The 20479-nt window shown below is 35.4% G+C and overlaps 1 protein-coding gene across 2 annotated transcripts in view; it reads right to left on the reverse strand.

Moving 5' to 3' along the window:
* Window positions 1-20479, reverse strand: part of ATP11A (ATPase phospholipid transporting 11A) — a 115963-nt gene that overhangs the window by 8183 nt on the left and 87301 nt on the right. For both annotated transcript variants that reach the window (XM_056490628.1, XM_056490637.1), the window contains exons 17-28: window positions 20362-20465; window positions 18552-18733; window positions 17792-18043; window positions 15781-15955; window positions 14494-14596; window positions 14090-14235; window positions 13072-13131; window positions 11330-11457; window positions 9462-9597; window positions 4583-4648; window positions 4193-4296; window positions 2274-2439 (exon numbers count right to left, since the gene is read on the reverse strand). In XM_056490628.1, the coding sequence (XP_056346603.1) occupies window positions 2274-2439; window positions 4193-4296; window positions 4583-4648; window positions 9462-9597; window positions 11330-11457; window positions 13072-13131; window positions 14090-14235; window positions 14494-14596; window positions 15781-15955; window positions 17792-18043; window positions 18552-18733; window positions 20362-20465 (1622 nt within the window). The remainder of the gene's footprint in view (window positions 1-2273; window positions 2440-4192; window positions 4297-4582; window positions 4649-9461; window positions 9598-11329; window positions 11458-13071; window positions 13132-14089; window positions 14236-14493; window positions 14597-15780; window positions 15956-17791; window positions 18044-18551; window positions 18734-20361; window positions 20466-20479) is intronic.

Below are 20479 nucleotides of genomic sequence, written 5' to 3' on the forward strand. Positions count from 1 at the left end.
TGAGGGGGAAAGAAGGAGGAAGTACATTTTTTTATCTTAACCCTTTAAGAAAGAGATATAAAATCTGCAGTGGAAACCAACAGTCTCTGAATATTAAGTAAAAAGCAGTTTTCTTGCAGACTGTAGGGGAAAAAAGATTTACTAGCATTTCTTCTACTTTTATATTAAATAATGTCAAACTTTCACATCTTGAGTTGTTTTCTTTCTAGAAAGAGCACAGAATTTCATAAAAGGGAACATAACAAAAGCTCAGTTTCAAAATGCATCCTTGAAAAAGCAAAAAACCTGCATTTTCGAGCAGCAGAGAAGATATATTAATATATTCCAAAGACTGCTTAAGTGGTTTCCAGTACCATATTTTCTGTTTGATGCTATCAACATCAGCCTAATCAGAATTATCATTATTATCATTATTATTGTTTGTGTGGCCACTATCCTACTTATTCAGGAACAATGGAAACTCAACATGCATTCATCTAGAGACAGACCAATGATTGAAATGAAAATATAAGAATCATAGATTCCTGAGTGACAAAAATTGATAGTGACAGTGATGGACTATGACAACAATTCATACAATCTTTGAGATACACAGAAGGAAAAAACTATACTGAAAAGTATTCCTCAAAATATAGTTGACACGAATCACAAATGGAGATAATGAGTATGGTAAATAACTTCTGATGATAAACTTTATAAAGTCCTTGGAATGAAGTGGCCAAGCATGCAGAAAGGCAGAAAAAAGTCACCTTTTGTTCCATTAGAAACTTAGACTGCTTGAAGTCTGAGAAAGCATAAAGATGGTGGACTGCTCAACAGAAAGGCACTGATGTCTAGTCTGATTTCCCCAGAAGATTGTAGGAAGCAACCGAGCACATCATTTATGTTTAAAGCAAGGTAGCAGTTATTTAGACAAAGCGGATTGGAAGACAGGAAGAAACAAAGAGAGGGAAGAAGAAACACAAGCAATATAACTGGTTAAAAGTCACAGATCTTTGACCAAATATTAAAAAATTAATATTGCCAGTGTTGAGCCCCAAGTCTGCTTTAGTATTGATTCTTTTTCCAGTACTAATATATAATGTCTGTAAGAAATGCTACAAAGCCCTTGTTAGGTGTTTTTATTTACTAGCTTGTTTCTTTACCTTAACCCTTGCTCACTCTCTCTCTTTAGACTTTTAAATTAACTATTCGGAATCCATACTGAGGTCAACTCCTTCCACAAGTAGTACATATGGCAAAGAGACATCTAAGATCTCCAAATGAAAAAACATTAAATACTGATCTTCCTGCTATTCTTTATTCTCTCCTGAAGTGAGGCATTATTACACCTGTACAGTCTATGAATACAAAACAGTGGCAGAGGCTTTTACATTTACCACAGGAATGTTTTTTTTTTTCCTTGGTAGCACAGTTCCTTCATTAATTTCCTCTTAATGCAAAATACCTTCTCAATTAAACATCAAAATGCTACCTAATCACTTCCATGGTTGGTAACTCATTCTTTTAACCTACCAGTGGCAGCTGATGGGTTGAAAAGGGCAAGGCAGTACCATTAAGTTTAAAGTTCAGCACCTCTACTGTCCTTCACATTCTAACATATAGAATATATAAAAGTTTACTGGGGTTAAAATAGAAGGAAACATTTTCTGTTAATGTCCCCAGCATACCACCATGCTTCCCACAGAACCTATCTTGCTCTCCAGCCTTAGAAGAGCTAGCCTATATTTACCCAGTCATTTCTCCTTCTGAGCTGATCAGATGAAAGGAGAGAACAGATTTTAAAATATTCTTCCATTGGCACAGCAAGGCACATTTATGTACAAATAATGGACCAGAACAGGCAAAATGTAAGTTGAAATATAAAAGAGGAAAAAATTATTAATAGTATATGAGTTAGTTTTAATACATGTGTTTTTCTAACAAGCATCAATATGTTATCAGATATAAGTGCCTCTTATGTACCCTTATGGAGATCCTAATCCCCTTTCCCTTCTTATCTCCTCAAATCAAATATCATGTTGATCCATGTATCTGTCTCCCACCAGCCTCATCAGCTGATTTCCCTGTGGTTGCTGGTATGGAGGCACAAGTGTTGCCCCAGGATTCATGTTAATGCCATCACAAATAACAGGCAGCATCTTTCACCACATTGCTCAGACACCACAGATGGGGATCCTCTGCTCTAATCTTATCTCTGACCTTGGCCTAGGTGGTTAGACACTTGTAATACAAAAAAACCACCTAACTTCATGATGAAAAAGGTCATTTACCTGGATTCTTTCTGTTGCTGTAGGCCACAACTGCTTGCATAAGACCTTCTTCAGAACATCTGGAAGAAGGCTGACAGTTATGAGCAGAATTATACCCAGCCACGCAGGACCACTGGACAGCATTTGCATGAACACGTAATACATCCTCTGATAATTGAGAAAAGGCCTGGGAGAAAAAAAGATAAAATAATTATTACACTTCAATACACAAAATAAAGGCAGTATTAAATACAATAATTATGTCAGCAATTAAATACTTCAGGCTCAGTCTCCCAGTTTATGGGAGTTCATCCATCCCCATCTTCCCAAAGGGAAAGATAACCATACACCATCTGGAGATAACTACCCTCCTTTTGCCTTCCAGACTGCAGGAAATATCATGCTGTCCCCTCCCTGCATAGTGTCTCTCTCTTGCAAAGATAAATTAAGTTCATTCTTAATGTTATTCTTATGCTCTCCATGCACCCTTATCCTGCCCCATGTATGTTCCACTTTTTTCTTAGTGTCCCACCCACCTTTTCTCTGGTCTTTGCTAAGGCACACTCCTTTGTATGTACCCTCAGACTAGGGATTGTTAACCACACTTATTTTCACACCTCTCAGGCTCCTATAAGTACCTCTAATACTTGAATGTTATGCTCCCCATCCTATTCACCACATACTTACCTAACCACACTATCAATACCTTTGCTTCCTAATTTCCCTGTATCCCATGCAGTTGCATGATCATCACTTTAAGGTACTGGGAACCAGAGTTCCATAATCACTGAGAGCCAAGATCAAGGGATAGTTTGCAGCAGCACTGTAGTGTAAAACCAGAGGGGCAGTTTCCTGACAGCTTTCAAAATTTGGTAGCATGTGCATACTAAAAAGGTAACTAAGCTAAAATACATTTTTATATACACACAGTCACATCTCTAATACAAAGCAAGGCTGGTGGGAAAACATTATCTAGGAAAATGTCACTTCTGCAAACTGTTGCTGAAAAAACTGAGATCTGATCTTACTAGCAAAAAGAAGAGGCAGCTAAATATCCAAGGATTTAAGAGGTTACTCATTTGCAAAAGACATGCTAAATACAGATCCCTTCTCTAAATTAAATTGCATCTTAATCACCAAGCACTAGTTAGCCCCCTCCTTCTCTGGTCCCTCAAAATACTGTGTATACAAAGTAGAATGGCTCTAGCAGTAGTTAAAAAGAAGGCCTTGTAACTGAGAACTCTACAAGTGTGAAACAAAATTTCCAACTCCTGATGGCAGTCAGGCAGAAAGGAATTGAACTTGTTCCAACTTGATTTCCTTTCCAAAAATTTCAGTTTTAAGTACACAGAATTTTTAATAGCAAAACCCCTCAATACTTTAAATTGGCTATGCACAAGAGTTTTATTAATTCCTACAAAGCTTCTTACCAGCATGAACAAGCAGGTGCTCAGACACCTACAGTAACTTCACTTTGCTAAGTAAGGAAGCAAAACAATGAGCTCAAACACAGGACTCTTGGACACCACTTCAATATTGAGCTCCAGTCCCTGTCTCTGATTTTGACTGCTACAGTTAGCTTCCAAGACAAGCCCAGAAGGTAGTCACCAAATGCACAGACATGACCTGCTCTGTGACATTTTGACTCAGAAAGGCAATATTACCCCCTTGAATCAACCTTTGGGCTGCTTTTGACTGACACTACTGAGATAAAGCTAGTGGTAATCTGGTCTGATATTCTCCTTGTATTATTATTTAAGAAGATTTTACCAGATATTAATTGACAGAAGAGCTGAGCACTCTCGAGTTAGAAATTATGATGTATTTAAAATAGAGTTCTGCATTGTATACAGGCTAAATTTAATTGCGTCAAAAGGTGAAATATAAAAACTTTGTTTCTGAAACAACTTTTGCAAGGAAATTAATATTAGGGCTCATACCAAATAATTCCTCCCCAGAGCAGAGAAAAGACAATGTAGAATACCAGTGATCCCCAGATCACAAAGTGATTTATCCACGTCCAATAGTGTGTATCTAGTGCAAGCTGAAAAAAAAAAAATATTATATGATGTTATTACTATCTAGATGCAACAAGAATTCCCAGTAGGAGATAAAACAGAATTACACCCTTGGAAAATAGAGAAGAATTCTACATACGATTAGTTAAAAACATCTTTCAAGTTTGAGCACAGTTAAGAAGGCACAGATAGCAAACTCTTTTTAAAGTAATAAAACAATGCTTGGTGATGGAAAGAAACCAATATAAGCAAGCAACAATTAAAAAACAAGTTTTTAAAAAGTTTCAGTGGATAAAACACAGCATACCTTACCTTAAATGTAACCGTGAATACAAGCACAGTAAACACCACTGTTCCAAAGGTCCAAGTTCCAAACATCTATAAAAAATGGTCCAAAGCAGTTATAGGCAATATTGCCCACTATGTTGTGAATTGGTCACAATAAACATCTGAAAGCTTAATAATGCTTTGTATGATGAACTGACACTTGAGCAAAAACTGAATTCCTATGTGATCTGTCCAATGCAAACTGTTCTTGCTCTGTGTGTACACACCTCAGATTTCAGACAGACAGAAAAAGACCACAACCAAAAGTCCACAACCTATGCTCTGAACCTGAAGTTCACTGAGATTGAAAAATAAAGTGCAGTCATTTCATCAGTCTTTTTGGATGTCATCTCTTTTCTGACTTCCCTTCTCTGTTGGATGTCCTTGGCATCCAGCAATTTCTTGGAGGCTCAACAGCATTTATACAGATAAGCGTAAGAATGTTACAACCATACAAGTACAAAAACATCCACATATGCTTTAAGATAGGACACTTTAACTTGTGTTTGATTTTCTCCCCACTTGCATAATGACATAAAAACACCTCAGCTTTTCAAGTGGGCAGAAATGACCATTAATGCTGATGCAGAGAAGAACCAGTGGTGAATATTGTCACAGAGGATTGCTTGGACTTCAGCAGCTACCAGATGACCAAGTTCAGGATCCAGAGAAATACTGGGAAAGTAAGCAACAGTTAGGACACTGTATTTTATAAGAGACAGTGTTTGGTTCAGGGTATTGCACCCATGAAAGAGAAGTGTCCAAGAGATCCAAATTACTTTAAAAGATAACTGTTGAGATCTCATGAGCTCCCTTCTGCAGTTACAACTTCAGGAATGAGACAACTCAAAAGTCCTTGATGGATAACTGGCCTCTGGAAATCAGACAACCACACTAGGAACAGCAACTGGACTGGAAACCATGGAATATCCCTGGCAGTAGCTGGATGATGACAGAACATCATGAGCAAACTACCAGGTGGTATAAAAATAGAACAGCTGAAAGAATGAATGACAAGAGTTTAAATCCAGAGGGACCTCTGCTGATTTGAGAAGCAGGCTAACAGGTATCTTACGGAATTAAACAAGGAGAAGTGCAAAGACCTACACCTATGATGGAGTAGTGACTGGCTGTGCAATGGCCCTGCTGAAAAGGAAGTCACAGTGGGGTTATATGGACTCCAGGCTGAATACAAGCCTATATTGTGCCCTCTATATACATAAGGTAAACTGCACAGCAACTGGGAGAAACATGGCCACTGAAGGAAGGTTATTATTACCATCCACTCAGCTACAGTGAGGTTGAACTTGGAATACTGTGTTCTGGTTTTGCGCCGCACAGTTCATGAGTGATGTGAAAAAAATTGGAAATTTTCAGTAGCAGGCAACCAAGGTGTTTAGCAGCCTATAGCTCTTCTGCAAAGAGGGGTAGAGGAGCTTAGTCTGGTGAAGGGAAGGTTGAGAAACCATCTAGCAGCTGCCCACAAATGTCTGAAGAACTACAAAGATGAAGAACTGGAACAAATCCCTCTTCAACAACAAGACATATTCTGCTTAGGTATTGTAAGAAATTTTTCCACCACAAAGACAGAAAAACATTTGAATAGATTGCCCGGGAAGGTTATGGAATCTGCATCTTCAGAGATACTGAAAACCTGAAAAAGACCAGACAAAGCCTTCATCAAATTGATTTTTATTAGCCCTGCACAGAGCAGTGAGTTGAACTGGATCATGTCCAAAGCTATGCTTTTCAGTATGAGCTCACCTACTATTACATGACAAGGTATCCATGTGGGAAGTTGATCACACAAATATGCTGCTGTGTGAAAAATGCTGAATGAAGACCACAGCCAACCACAGGACATAAATCAGAAGGAAGCTAGGCTAAGATAATGCAATCAACTGGGGAATGGGAAAAAGATATACAAATGGCTGGCCAAAAGATTCATTATTCTCAGTAATCATTTCACTATTTTAAAACTACTTACTGTGTGACTGAGTCTACTGAACACTGGATAAAATTAAGAAAACCTTCAGCCTTTTGATCTTTTACTTTGATATGTAATAGGCTCATGCCATCATTGCATTTTCTGTGCCCTAAAAAACACCTGTGAAGTTAACACTGAACAGGAATCTGGATCAGCAACTTCCAGTCATGCCATTTACCAACTTTCTTCTTGCAGTTGAATTTTACAATACTCTTGTGTCATGTGTAGCATCTCTCAGAGAACCTACTGACAGTCTAAGTTTCTCCATACTGAACAGATTTGTCCGTATTTTCAATAAAAGATGAAATAAAGAATTTGAAACAATCTTACCCTGTCTGTTTGTTAGGCTAGAGACAAAGCATTGGTGTGCAGCAAAACCCCTTATCCACCCATCTTATTGACTCAGAAAGTGACGTCCCAGCACAGGGACAAGATCCATAAAATTGCTACTTTGGTGCAGAGAAAGATAAGCAAAGCAATATGGGAAGGTGAGTTACAAAAATTCACAATGTCTTAAAGTTTTAGCATTGAATGCCTCAAGATACTACTCGTGCCTTCAGGCAATGAATCATTCTTTTGTAAGTCTGTTCGTTAACATCAAGTCTATTAATAAGTATTTTTCTATGTTCTGCTCCCAGCCTATCAATGACTTCCCTTCCTCCTCCTGTGACTGTATTTGTTGATTTTCCATGTTCCAATTCAGCATTCTGCTCACCTATCTTCCTTCCTGTTGTTTTGTATTTCTCATTCTTTTATTCCTTTTAACTTAATCTCTATCAACCCAGCTTAATTGCATTTAATGCACTCTGTATCAAATGTTAAAATAAAGAAAATTACTCTGGAAATACATTTTATTATAGTGGTAAACCAGGATGATGTTTGCAATCTGCAATGCTTCTACAGTGCCTCCTTTTCTTCTTAGCTTTCTTCTGTAATTGGTTTCTAACTGCATGTTTTTGCAACACCAACCATGATGTCCTATCCATAGTGGAGTATCATACACACAAAGCAGTATCACAAATTAATAACAATTGACAGGAGATAAATCCTTGGCATCTTAGTCTTGCTTACCAGAAAATGATCAAGGGAAGCACTTATAATGTAGATCTCAGTGATTAGAAGTACACTTTTCTATTATCCTAGCAATATCACACTATAGGAAGCAAATAGTTTCAAACTAATTTCAAAACATTGAGAAATATTTTGGAGGGAACTGTATTTGGAAGTAAGCTTAATAGTAGGTTTATTTTAGACAGACATCGTTGTATGAGAAAGATATTGACTTTGCTCTTTTTTTACTAGTTTTGCAAAAATAGTGATTAGTTCACTTGTGGGGAGAAAAATTTAAAATTTTTACTTCAGTACCCATTTGAACAATCTGGAACCTGACTTGTATCATTACAAAGCACTTATGGCATTAGTGTTACTGTCAGCTCTTTTGTGTTCTTTACGGCTTTCTACTCTTCCTCTGTTCATTAATAACATTTTGTTTTAGCAGCAAAGCTTTCAAACCTTCAAATTCTTCAATGACTTTTTCAAGATATAAGCATAATTTAAAAAGTGGGAAACAACTATCAACACCTATTAGCATTCATGTGTGTATGCACTCACAATACAAACTGTTTACAAAATTGGTACAGGTATGATAACTCTAATTTTCAGCACCATAAGTATATGGTGATGAAGAATTTTGGACATCTAACAGAGAGCATAATGGTACCAGAAAAGCTATAGTGCAGTTTACAGTTCTGCCTAGTGGAAGTTCATTCTGTCCTTAGAAAAAATGCTTTTTAACAAGTGTTTTCTCTCACACCAGAAGTTCATTTTTCTGATAGATGTCACAAAGGTGGTTTTTAATGGTATCTGAGCACTGCATTTTTAGCAAATGTGTACGTTGCAAACAAGCAATGAAACTGTGTAGAGTTTATTTTCTCTCTCACTTTGAGAACATTTTCTAAAGCCATTAAAGCACATTATAGCAAAAACTGTAAAAAAATTTCTTTAGCAGAGTCAGCAACAAAATGTAGGTTACAGAAAAGCATATAACAGAATAACAAAATGCAAGGAAGCAAAAAGCTTTTTTAAAGTTCATGATTCTTTACCACACCTCATATACCTCAATATTCTTTGTATAAAGTTCTTTTTATTTTAAGTACTTATGGAGTAGCTACAAAGAACATTTCTAACTGTAGCCTTAAACAGTATTTTACTGCTCTTTAACAGTTTAGTTTAAGAACAGTGAAAGATGAAATGGATATCATGACAAATCCACAATAGTCTTACCATGTGAGTGCTGGTTGTCATTAGCTGAGGATAGGAAGAGAAGCAAGTAGCAAAAAGAAAAAAAGCACACAAATAAAATAGACCAAAATATCAATGGATAAAATAAATAAAATGCAAAAATTCATAAAATTTGCATTCATGTGACTGCAAAGCAAATAGAGATAGATTATTTTAAGCTGCTATATGTCAAAAATAATTAAACTATTAAAAAGCTTGTTATATTTAAGATCTTTTATGATCATTCATAACTACCCTGCCGAGAGTCTTATGATATGTTTAACAGACATTCATCAGATGCATGTTAAGTATGAAACTGAAAAGTTTCTGTATAAATTCAGAAGTTATACATGGAATTTATGTTATATATTTCTTCTACTTTCTTCTACTATCCAATCCTATGTCTCTGCTTACTAATACACAGTATGTTTCATTGCATAGTTCAAATTTTGTTAATCAGATAACCCACCTATCTCACTGTAACTCATAAAAATTTATCATCTTGCATGACATATTGAATAAAACAATTAAAACTATGTTCATTTCACAATTAGCATTAAAAAAAATTACCACTGACTGATGAGCTCCAACACTAACCTGTCCATTGCTGGTCACAACTGTGTCGTCTAACAATAAATAGGCACCAAAGAAAAATACCACAGCATCAAACAACCCCAGGAATGTCCAATAAATAAATGCACGCCAGCGCAGCAAAGCATTCTTGGCAACATCTCTGCATGAAACAAGAAACATGTATATATCATCAGCAGGTTTGAAAATCCCAGATAAATGAGGTAATTCATATTGTTTCTTGTAAACCACCACATTTCCACATTACAGCTGCCTACCACTTCAAATCTAACTACTTCCTCAAAATGTCCTCTTCATTTATTTTGGTTTAATTCTTATTAAACCCTTTTTACTGCTCCCTGTAACTCTGCTTATTTCAACAATGGCAAACTCCCTGTGATGTACCCGTTTACTTTCCAATCTTTTTACAGAAAGTATCTCTTTTCCAGTGCTTGCTGTGCATGTCATGATCCACTGCAGATATTAAATGGCAACACTAGAGGTCTCCGGAGAGTTTGCTTTATTTCCCCTAGGATACTTACATACAGACTACTGCAACAAAATAAAACATTAATTTTATGTGGAATGTGAAGGGGTTTGCAGTTTACTTGAAGCTTCAGGTCTAATAGAGCTTCTTGAATGTTTTTCCACAAAAACATATAGGGATTTGTCAACAACAGAACTGTTCACTAGCATGTATTTCCTTACTACAAAACATTTTAAATGTTACAACTTCAGTTCTTGTCTACAGAATGGGCATGCATCAAACTGGCATATAGTATAGAACACATCAGAGTAAATCAGGACACAGTTAAAGTAAAACCCTGAGTTACAGAAACATATACTACCAGCCAGTATTTCCACCATATGAACTTTAAAGACTGTCTGATGACCACATAAAGTAATTTCTCCCCAGAGATTAACTATATAAAGTGCAAACCCATATGTGGCCAACAATAGCCTCATCTGGTCCAGAACAACCACTATTGCTCAAAACAGTTTAGCAATAGGCTCTGTTAGGTATCCAAACCCAAAAGTTTCTGACAAATAAGCTCCACTAGCTTTCATAATCCAGAAAAAGGCTTCTGAATTACCATTTCTAAATTAAAAACATTCAAAACATCAAAGAGAAAATAAAAACATTACTGTTGAAACTCAAGTAATCTCTTGTATTCCTCTTCAATTTCTTTGGTAAAAACACATCACTACATTGATCAACCTTTGGGCAGCTAATATTACTTCTTTCAAAGAATGTATTTCCTTTGATTAACCACTGTTCCCTCTCCCTGAAATATACTGGCTTTGCAGCTACAAGGATCTAAACTGGGCACTGTTCCTAATTTAGCTGACCAAATACAGCTAATTGGCCAGAACTGTATTTCAAGTGGCTAAGAACCTAAACAAGTCAATTCCAATGCCCAGAAGTGAGTCAACAATATGCAGAGGACACTGCCAGACACCACATAGAATACTTCCTCTGATACATTCTAACATTCAGTCATTTTTTCTTTCAGAATAAAACATGCATATAGAACAACCACAATGCTTTCTATTTTTAAAATACTTCTGTCCCCCATGTTCCCTTCCTGTGGTTGGAGTAAATAAAGAGTACTAAAATAAATCTCCTAATTTCATTTTGTTAAACAGTGATTTCTATTTTTCTCTCAGTCCCTTTGTAGCAAATCCATGGTGTGGTTTGTAAATGTGCCTGTAAACACACATGGTTATCTATTGTACTTTGATGGCCACGCATGTGGTCTTCAATCCTTCTGCTGCAGTGTATCTAATGTTCTACTGTACCCTTGTGGTACAGAAATCCTGATGACTTCCACTGTAACAGACACAGATCCCACAACTGAACAGTCAAACTTTGGGCTACAGTGTTTTAATTTTACCTGTACAGGGAAGGCTCTCTCTTGAGTGTGTCTGGACTGATATGTTGTTCCATTAGACTGTACAAGAGGATAGGAAGGGAGGTGAAGCTGATATTGTACAGTGTTAGATACGCAGTATCATATAAAGTCTGTAGATGGAAAAGAATTAAATCTTAATTTAAGTTAAAATTAAATCTTACTTTAAAATTAAATCCTCTGCATGTGACTTGGTTTTAAATGAATGCATGAACTTCTGCAGGAAACCAAAGCTATATTCCTTCAGAATGGAGGCAAATACCCCTGAACAGCTGCTAACTGCTTTAGGACTCAATTCTCCACTTGTATCCCATTTACCTGAAGGCAAAAGATCAGCTAAAAATCCATTTCATGGACCAGTCTCGTCCACATACTAGCTCCTCCTATTGTTTCAGTTGTACTACCAACTCCAAAGTAACCAAACTGAACACCACATTCCTGTAGAGGCAGAAATTCCTCTCTGACACAACATCCATGTCCCTCTCTCCTCTTTTATCTCCTCAATATCTATAAAACATGGAGATATTCAGAGAAGAAGCAGGAACACTTCACAGGTTTTTCAGCTGTGTGTGACTACAGTGAGCTTCACAAAGAAACATCCCAAAGAAACATCCCAATGTGTCTTTGATTTTTCTTCTCACTGAGAAGCTTTTCCACGTATGCATTATCAGTGTATCCTCAAACCTACCATGTCACCGCACAAAAAGAGCTGTTTATTTCCCAAAACCTATTTGGTGATCATTTATTCTGGAAAAATTACAATCAACCCCCCTTTTTGACTCAAAATTATATTTATCACTTAACAGGATAAAAATTAAGCTAAATTTTCCTAACACATGCTTTCATATCTAAATCCTAACAATGCTTTATAAAAACCTACAAAGTTTTCAGTGGTCATCTGAAACAGAAACCAAAACAGAAAAAATAGTTTTGTCATTTTAACTCCTCCTTGGGCTTTCTTTCAACAAATTCAAAGCAACAGTAGTATTTTCTTCCAATTAAATCCAATTCTCACTCAATTTAATACTGAAAACATAAATCTTTTTTGTCTAAATTCAGTTATTCATTCCTTTATTTTTTGCTCTATCATTTAGAAGAAAGAAGAGGTAGATCTTTTCTACATAAATTACAGGAGAACAAGAGAGAAGAGAAAATAAAAATTTAGGAAGGTAAACACTGGGTTGTCTCTTGAATAATGGCACTTTTCTCCTGAGCAACAGTTCACTTTTCCTGAAGTTTACAGTTTTTGTATTTTCTTTTCAACTAATCGAATGCTGCTATTCATCTGAAACTTGTAACTCATACCTGTTCATACTAGAGAAGACTAGTTTATTCTCTCATTTTCATTCTGGATTCTAAAAATGAACAACTGGTTCAATTACTCCTCTTTCAGGATTTCCTCTATTCATATCCAATAGGCTTAAATCTAACTGACTGTACATTTCCCACAGACATTTCACTTTGCACTGACATTTCCAAATACTGCATTTCTGTATTCTTTAATTTTAATATTAGTTTTATGATAATTCATAAAACTCACTTCTGTAACTTAAATGCAATTGCCACTGAATATCATAAGAACCAAAAGTGATGTTCTTTTTTGTGTAAATTAACACTAAATTCTCAGGAAGATCCTCTTTTTTTGTTACAAAAAAAAAAAAAAAAAAAAAAAAAGAGATTCTAGATGTCCAAAAAAACATGACATTGATGGAAAAAGATCAACTAACCTGTTGTGAAAACCCACAGAAGAACTGATATAAAAACTGAGGAAAAATGAAGCAGACATTCTGAAAAACAAAGTGACTGTTGTCAAGTGAAACGCAAGCACTTATTTATATACAGTACTGTAAGATATATATATATATATCATAGTTTTATAACACTAACAATAGTGAATATTGCAGGAACAGTAGAAAAAACTACATCTATTAAACCCCAACAGTCACATCTTGCAGTAATACTGTTAAAAATAACCACTTAAAATATTTTCAAAACAATCTTACAAAGCTACAGTTTGAAAATTCAAGGGCAGTGAAATGCAGGACCCAGGAATAGATGAGTTAAAGCAAAGTAAAAACAGGACAATCCACAGGAAGAGATAAACCATGACAAGCAAGCATGGATACCCTGAGTAGCATGGTTTCCAGCAAAGCAACTGCAAGATGTTTCTGCAAGATGTCATCCTCTCCCAATTATACCAATAGTCAAAGACTAGAACCCTGAATTATCCTGTGACAGTTCCTTTCTACAATCATCCATTGCTTACCAAAAAACTTGGATTTTTAGCTAACATTTAGAAATAACTGTCTAAGCAGGGGGATGCTTAATATGAACTTTCTCCACCTACATTATCCTAATGAATTTAGCGTAACTTAATTTGCAGTAATGTCTAAGCTCTCAAATACTATTTCCAATGTGATTTACAAGTTCACTATAGAGACAGCCTGGAAGGTACTGGAAATAAGCAGACCAATCCAAGATGGAATTCGTAGGATACAAAAAAATAAGATAAAAATTTTGGTTCTAAATGCAACATCTATTACAGAATCTATCTATATAAAAGCTGTATTACTTCATGTTCAGAATAAAAACAATAATCTCATTTCTGCATTGCATCCGGTACTCAAGAAAATCTCTTTACAGAATTGTTGCTGGTTTTTACCATTAGCTGCAAAAACTGTATATAGTCAGATATTACCATTTAAGTTTTTGAGGTTTATGTAATTAGAATAAGCATTCTCCTACCTTATAAAAGAAGTATTGCACAAGTTCAGATATCCTAATGTAATAAAAATGCCCATGAACAAGCAACATTTTTTTCAAATGTTTAAATTTAGGTATTGCATAGTCACTGTTTCTTGCTGCTTGACGACCTTCTTTGCCAATGATTCCTTTAAAAAACAATAAAGAGGTGAAGCTATTTAATAACTAAAGAACTATTAAAAAGATACCATTAATTGAAAAATTATATAATAATGCTATAGTAATGATCTAATGCGAGATCACAACTGTACGTCATACAATTCCTAGGATAACTGCACTAAAAGTTGTCTATAACACATATAACCTGATTCATTGAGACTGTCTGTTTTTAAGAAATATTTGGTTTTTGTCATTTCACTTGAAATAATACTAAGAAGCAGGCTTACCTATACCAACATGTGCTTCTAGAATCATACTGACATCATTTGCTCCATCACCAATTGCTAATGTGATAGGATGTTCTTTTGATAACTTAATCAACTTTACAATCTGGAAAAAAAAAATATTGTTACAAACTCACCTCTGTAATGGTTTGCTTATTTTGCATAAGTGTAACATTAAATAAAAATTACCAAGACAGTTTTATAAGAAATTCTCTGAAGGAACACAAAACCAACATTGCTCAATGCAACAGCTGTGCATAAAGATCACAGTTTCTTCATATTATAAAGTACTTTTCCCAAACATTTTTAAAATATTTTCAGGAGAAAATACTTTGAGAGAGATGGGACAGGAGAAAGGAAGACCCAAATAAGGGAAGATGTTGAGATTGCTTAATGCTGTGCCAGTGCATCAATAAATCATGAGGGTTCCAAAGACAGTGCACCGTTTCAAAGAAATACTGAAATGAAAAACTAAAAACTTCTGCTTTCTCATGTGTCAAACTTTTTTCCTGCATTTAAGTAAATATATTGGACTCTGTACACATATAAAAACTATTGACATATAAACTGTCCAAAAATTTGACTTCAAATCTCTCCATTACAAATTATCACCTCTGTAAATTTGGTACCGAGTCAGCTGCAACTAAAAACTTCTACAAACTTCCAGACAGTTATAGTGCTGGCTAAATACATTTGTTAATGTGGATAAGGGTTACATATGTTGTACCTGCATACTGAGAAAAAGACATGACAAACTGAAAGAAAAAAGAAATGCATATTGCAGTCCTTCTATCCTTTTAAAAGTCAGTAATGGAAGGATATGTTTTTACTTGATACAAATGCAACAGTCAGGCATACTTAAACATTTTTTGTCTGGATACTTGTAAGTTTTCCACTTATATTAAAAACAGAGAAAAAATATCACTCTGCAGAAATAAGTAACATAGGTTCTTCTAGTGTCAAAAGAGAAGACTATACAAAGCTTGTTAGGTTAAAAAGAGAGCAGTTAGTTCATTTATTAAATATGTTCATATTAGCATGTATCAACCATAAAATTTGAACAGCATGCACCTAAATCAAATTCAGGTGCACAGCTGGGTGCTGTTTTATCATACCATTATTGCTTGCCAGCATCCTTTCCTCTCCTTTTTTTTTTAGCTTCTTCGATTTCAGAAGATACGAAAATGAATGGTAGCATCTTAAGTTATCATAGTAACTCATGCAGAATATTAACCTTCAATCTTTACATATGTGCATAGCTAACAAGCAATTATGAAATTAAACACACACCTGTGCTTTTTGCAGAGGTGCCATTCGACAGCATAACACTGCACTGCAGTTCCTGCAAATATTAAGAAATATCTCTCTGTAGTTACCAGAGCTTCCATCATGTCTTGGTTTCATTATTAATGATAATGCTGCTCCATCAATAATTAAACCATAATCTTGTGTATCAGTTGAAAGTCTGTTCAGGGATTAGAAAAAAAATATATCACTGGAAAATTCTCAGACACATTTAAAATCTGGCAATAAAAGTTATGTGAAAATTATTTAACAAAAAAATAATGAGTAAAGAATACCACAAAGTTAATACTAAAGGAAATTTCTTGTATAAGACTGGTATTTACAAGATTTTAAAATTCTGGACTATGTTGAAAATATTCAGTGATTCACTAGTTTGAATACATAAATCTGATACCTCAGTGATTTCACCAGTGAGTATGAGTGTATAATTAATAACTTTTCAGTTTGGTTTGAAAAGGTTCCAAGAACTGCAGTGAGGTAAACCAAGCTGCAGGAATAGTTAATTTTGTGGCACATTCTATAACACAGAGGAAAAATAAGGGAAAAGGGATAGGCCTTTGGTACTCTGATGAGGAAATTTTTTTTTTCCAAGGGTCTACATTTACAGAAGTAAATTGTGCCTTGAAGGAAATGCCTAAAAGAAACCGATGGCCCAGATAGTTAAGGCCACTGTATACATCTACAGTATGGCTATGTCAAATACAGGTTTACTTTTATTTATAACACTAAAATATAGTAATTATTTATGTTCCCTATAACATTACAATATTCTTATCCATAAAAATCTATTAGCACTATGCCTGCAGTAATTTGAGCATTGCTAGAAGTGTAACCACAGTCACAGGAAGTAGTTTATTCACTATTTTATCATACACTGAACAATGGGGAAGATAAAATGGTCTGGACTGTAGGAACCATTTTCCATGACATCCAAACAAGTTATTTCAGAGCACCCTTGCATCTGCCTGCATTACATAGCAGCCTCAGGCTCCAGGTCAACAGTGAATGTTGTATAAATGTACACTGAGGTTTATTTTTACTCTCTTTTCAGTGTTCCAAGGTTACACACTACTGTGCACGGGGTTTCAACAAACATGGTTTCACCAGGACCAGTGTTTGTGTGAAAAACACAATATTTATTATTATATATTTTAGGCAACTCCATCTTTTTTTACTAGAACAGAAGCTATTTTTGGCAAGAAAGGTGAAATTGTGTAAACTGCATTTAATAACAGTTCCCAGATATTTTCACTATTTTGCTACTGCTGGCACAAATAAGGCAATGCCATTGGTGTACAGCGATATCAAAGGAAAAGGCATCATTTATGAAGTTCAAGCAATATACTGAATGTTTGGCATATTATAGGAAATATTTTTAGACTGAATTTGAACATACAGGCAGAATTCTATTGCATCTTAATACTATTCTCCAGCTCTGGAGATAAAGGAAAAAAAAATTTAGAGTTTTAGCATGTAGAAAATTGGCATTGCACAGAAAGTTAAACAAACATGCATGATCACCCCTTGTAAGGCCTGTCGTACTTAAACCAAATGGCACAGATGACATGGAGAAAAATGATTTATTTAACTAAACATATAAATGTTCTTGATTAGACCATAGGGGTAAAAAGTGTGAAGAGAGCTAAGAAAAATTTATCTGGTCCAGAGATTTAAGCTGTAAGGTTAAGAGTTATAGACAATTTCTGCTAAAATAGTATCACAAATGCTTGTTAACTTACTGCTAATGGTTTTATGGTGGAAAAGTTATAATTGTATCAGTAGTGATTTTTCTTTTGATAGTCAAAGTGTACCAGAAATAGGAGCCATGATTGAAAACCTGAATTTATCTAAACAAGCTTATACTTAATCGATGTACAATAATTCACACATCAGCAACAGAAACTGAAACACATTGCTGTTGTTAAGGTAATTGGTCATGATTTCATTGTTTGCAAAATGCCCAGGAGCCCATTTGAAAATCCAACCTTTTCCTTACCCTGAGAAGGTATCCCTGGTCAAGCTGCCATTTTGTCTTATGACAGTTTTGTTTAGGTCAAAAAGCACATCGTGCAAACTCTGCTCCTCAATTTTCTTTGTGGTTAGCTCAAGTATTTGTGTATTTCTTCGGAAGAGTTTGCAAGCATAGCAAGTAGCTGCAGCAGTCTCCATTTTGTCTCCTGTCAGGACCCAAACTTTAATTCCTGCTTTCTGGAGTGCTTCAATAGTGTCAGCAGCTTTTTCTTGTAGTCTGTAAAGTCAATTGACAACATACATTGACAGATTGCTTAGAAATGAGCAAGGTCTTTATTGAAATATTTTTAAAAACAAATAAAAATTAAAAACATTTGTTTAAAAACAAATAAAAATAGAAGTTGTCGGACCTAAGAATTTTCCCCGAGTATGACTCCAAAAATGTTTAGGGGACTAGTATATGTTTTTGAATCTCTTTAAGACCTAAGGTTTCTTTCTTCATTTCCTCAACACCCATTTCATAGTCCTTTCCTCAAAAACTTTTGCCTATAACTGGATCAGTAAATTATTACATGCCTGTAAATGGTTCAAACACACTGGTTTTTGTACACTTAATTATTACTTGCTTACATTATAAAGTTAATATCTGTAACTTTAGCAAGCTAAGGGTGTGGACTTGGTTCAAATAAGGCGTTTCCCAAATAAATCTGTAATTGAGAAAAAGAGTCTTCAATTACTTTGTCACCACCACTGAACATAAGAAACTAAGAAATTTACTAACTAACCGATCTTCAACAGCTGTAGCACCAAGTAATATAAAATCTCTTTCTATCTTCTCATACACTTCTGCCAATTTCTTCTCCCGGTCCCGAAGAGCCAACTTTGCATTCTGCAGCAGCTCCTGTACATTGCTATATTCTTCTTCTGTGAGCTTTTTATATGCAACACACAATGTTCGCAGTCCCTCCTAAAGAAAGCAATCAAAAGAAACAAAATGCATTTTACAAAACTTTTCTTAGACTTCTTGCTGGTGTTTAAGCTGGAGGATTTGAAAAAGAAACATCATCAAGTGACTAAGTACAGACTGGTACAGTATAGTATAGACTAGGATATGGCTCAGCTTAATTCTGTTCTGCTCTGGAAGCAGAACCTCAATCAAGGACCAACCTCAATCTCCCAGAAGATAAATTGCTCAGTGATCCAACTGGACATATGAGATTACAAGAAAAAGCAAAGTCCCTATTTGCATAGTTAGGCAGGATGAGTCAGAATAAATAATAGTAATACACGCTGTGTAGCAGCACATCACAGACAGGGACCAAACATCACAAAGAGAACTGAAAGTGAAAATCCAACTATACTGTTTCAGTCAAGTGAAAACTAGAATTTAGCTGTGGGTGTTTCAGACTGCATCAACTTCTGGATTGTGTGATGAAAAGGGAGTATATAGATTCTCTAAGGTGGGGAAAAGCTATTATAACACAGTAAAATTTTGCCACCTGAGATATATATTGCTTCTCACAACACCATTTAACTGGCACTTCAGCTTCCTTAGCTTTAATCCATCCAGTAGGTCTTTGTATAGTTACTTTATTACCAAAATACGAAAGAGAATTATTAAAATACCTCCCTGCCACTTGCTACTGATAAAAGGAGGTGCCAGGTATTTTCTTTGAGAGGCTTTGGTGTGTAGGAGCCAGTCCTATTTCCAATTATATGGGATGAAAAAATAGGTGCTGGTTTGGATTTCTTTCTTGACAGACACTGAATGGATATGATATGTAAATACTTTTCAAATTCATTAGCCTCTTTTACTTGTAATTATCAGACAGCTGTTCCATATAATGAAGCTTTAGTAAAGCACTTTGAAAGTTTTTTGCTTCAAAACAAAAGCAGATGACACTGTAGGATTTATTTTCCCCATGTATCTGTAATAATACTTTGGTTTAAGTTCTGGATGCCAGCAAATTATATGCTATGTAAGACTGGCTGTTGTCCTGTATTGCAATGAGTTCTGCATATTTTTTGACATAACACAATTCAGTTCTTTACAACTCCAAATACTACTTTTAGGTAAAACCAAGTTCTGAATTTCTTTTAAAGGTGCTCAGTCAGTTCATAGCTGATTTTTAGCAAGCTAAAATATAAGATATGGATGACCACTGCACTGTCTCCCCAGAGCTTGTAAAGCAATCAAAGGCAGCAAATTACAGTTGCTAAGGCTGGGGACTGAAACTAGCAATAGTTTTAGTGGAGATTCATAGGTTTTCACTTTTCTTCTATTCAAAAATTAATCCAAACCACAATTGTAAAAATGCCATACTAACAAGCTAACTAATGACCTCTGGTTTAACACAATTGTGCATATCTAATGCATTCATATTGCACCACAACTGACATTTGGAAGATGACACAGAGGACAGATGTGAATAAGGCAGTTAGACTGCTACCCACAAAGCCTGCGTGAGCCTTGGCACAGAATAACCTTGGTGCCTATAAAGACAAATCTGTTAACAGATAAAGCAGGAGGTCAGAGCACTTAATTTCTTTTTGACACCGATATCATGTGAACAGATCAATAAAATGGAATCTTACCACTGCATTGCGTTCTACTCGGGATCGTATTTGGTCAATTTTACCTTCTTTAACCCTAGGAAATATGGAGGAATCTGCTCCCTTACAAAACAGAAATATATCACCTAAAAGAGACAGC

The sequence above is a fragment of the Oenanthe melanoleuca genome, chromosome 1 (genome assembly GCF_029582105.1).
Source record: "Oenanthe melanoleuca isolate GR-GAL-2019-014 chromosome 1, OMel1.0, whole genome shotgun sequence".
Lineage (NCBI taxonomy): Eukaryota > Metazoa > Chordata > Aves > Passeriformes > Muscicapidae > Oenanthe > Oenanthe melanoleuca.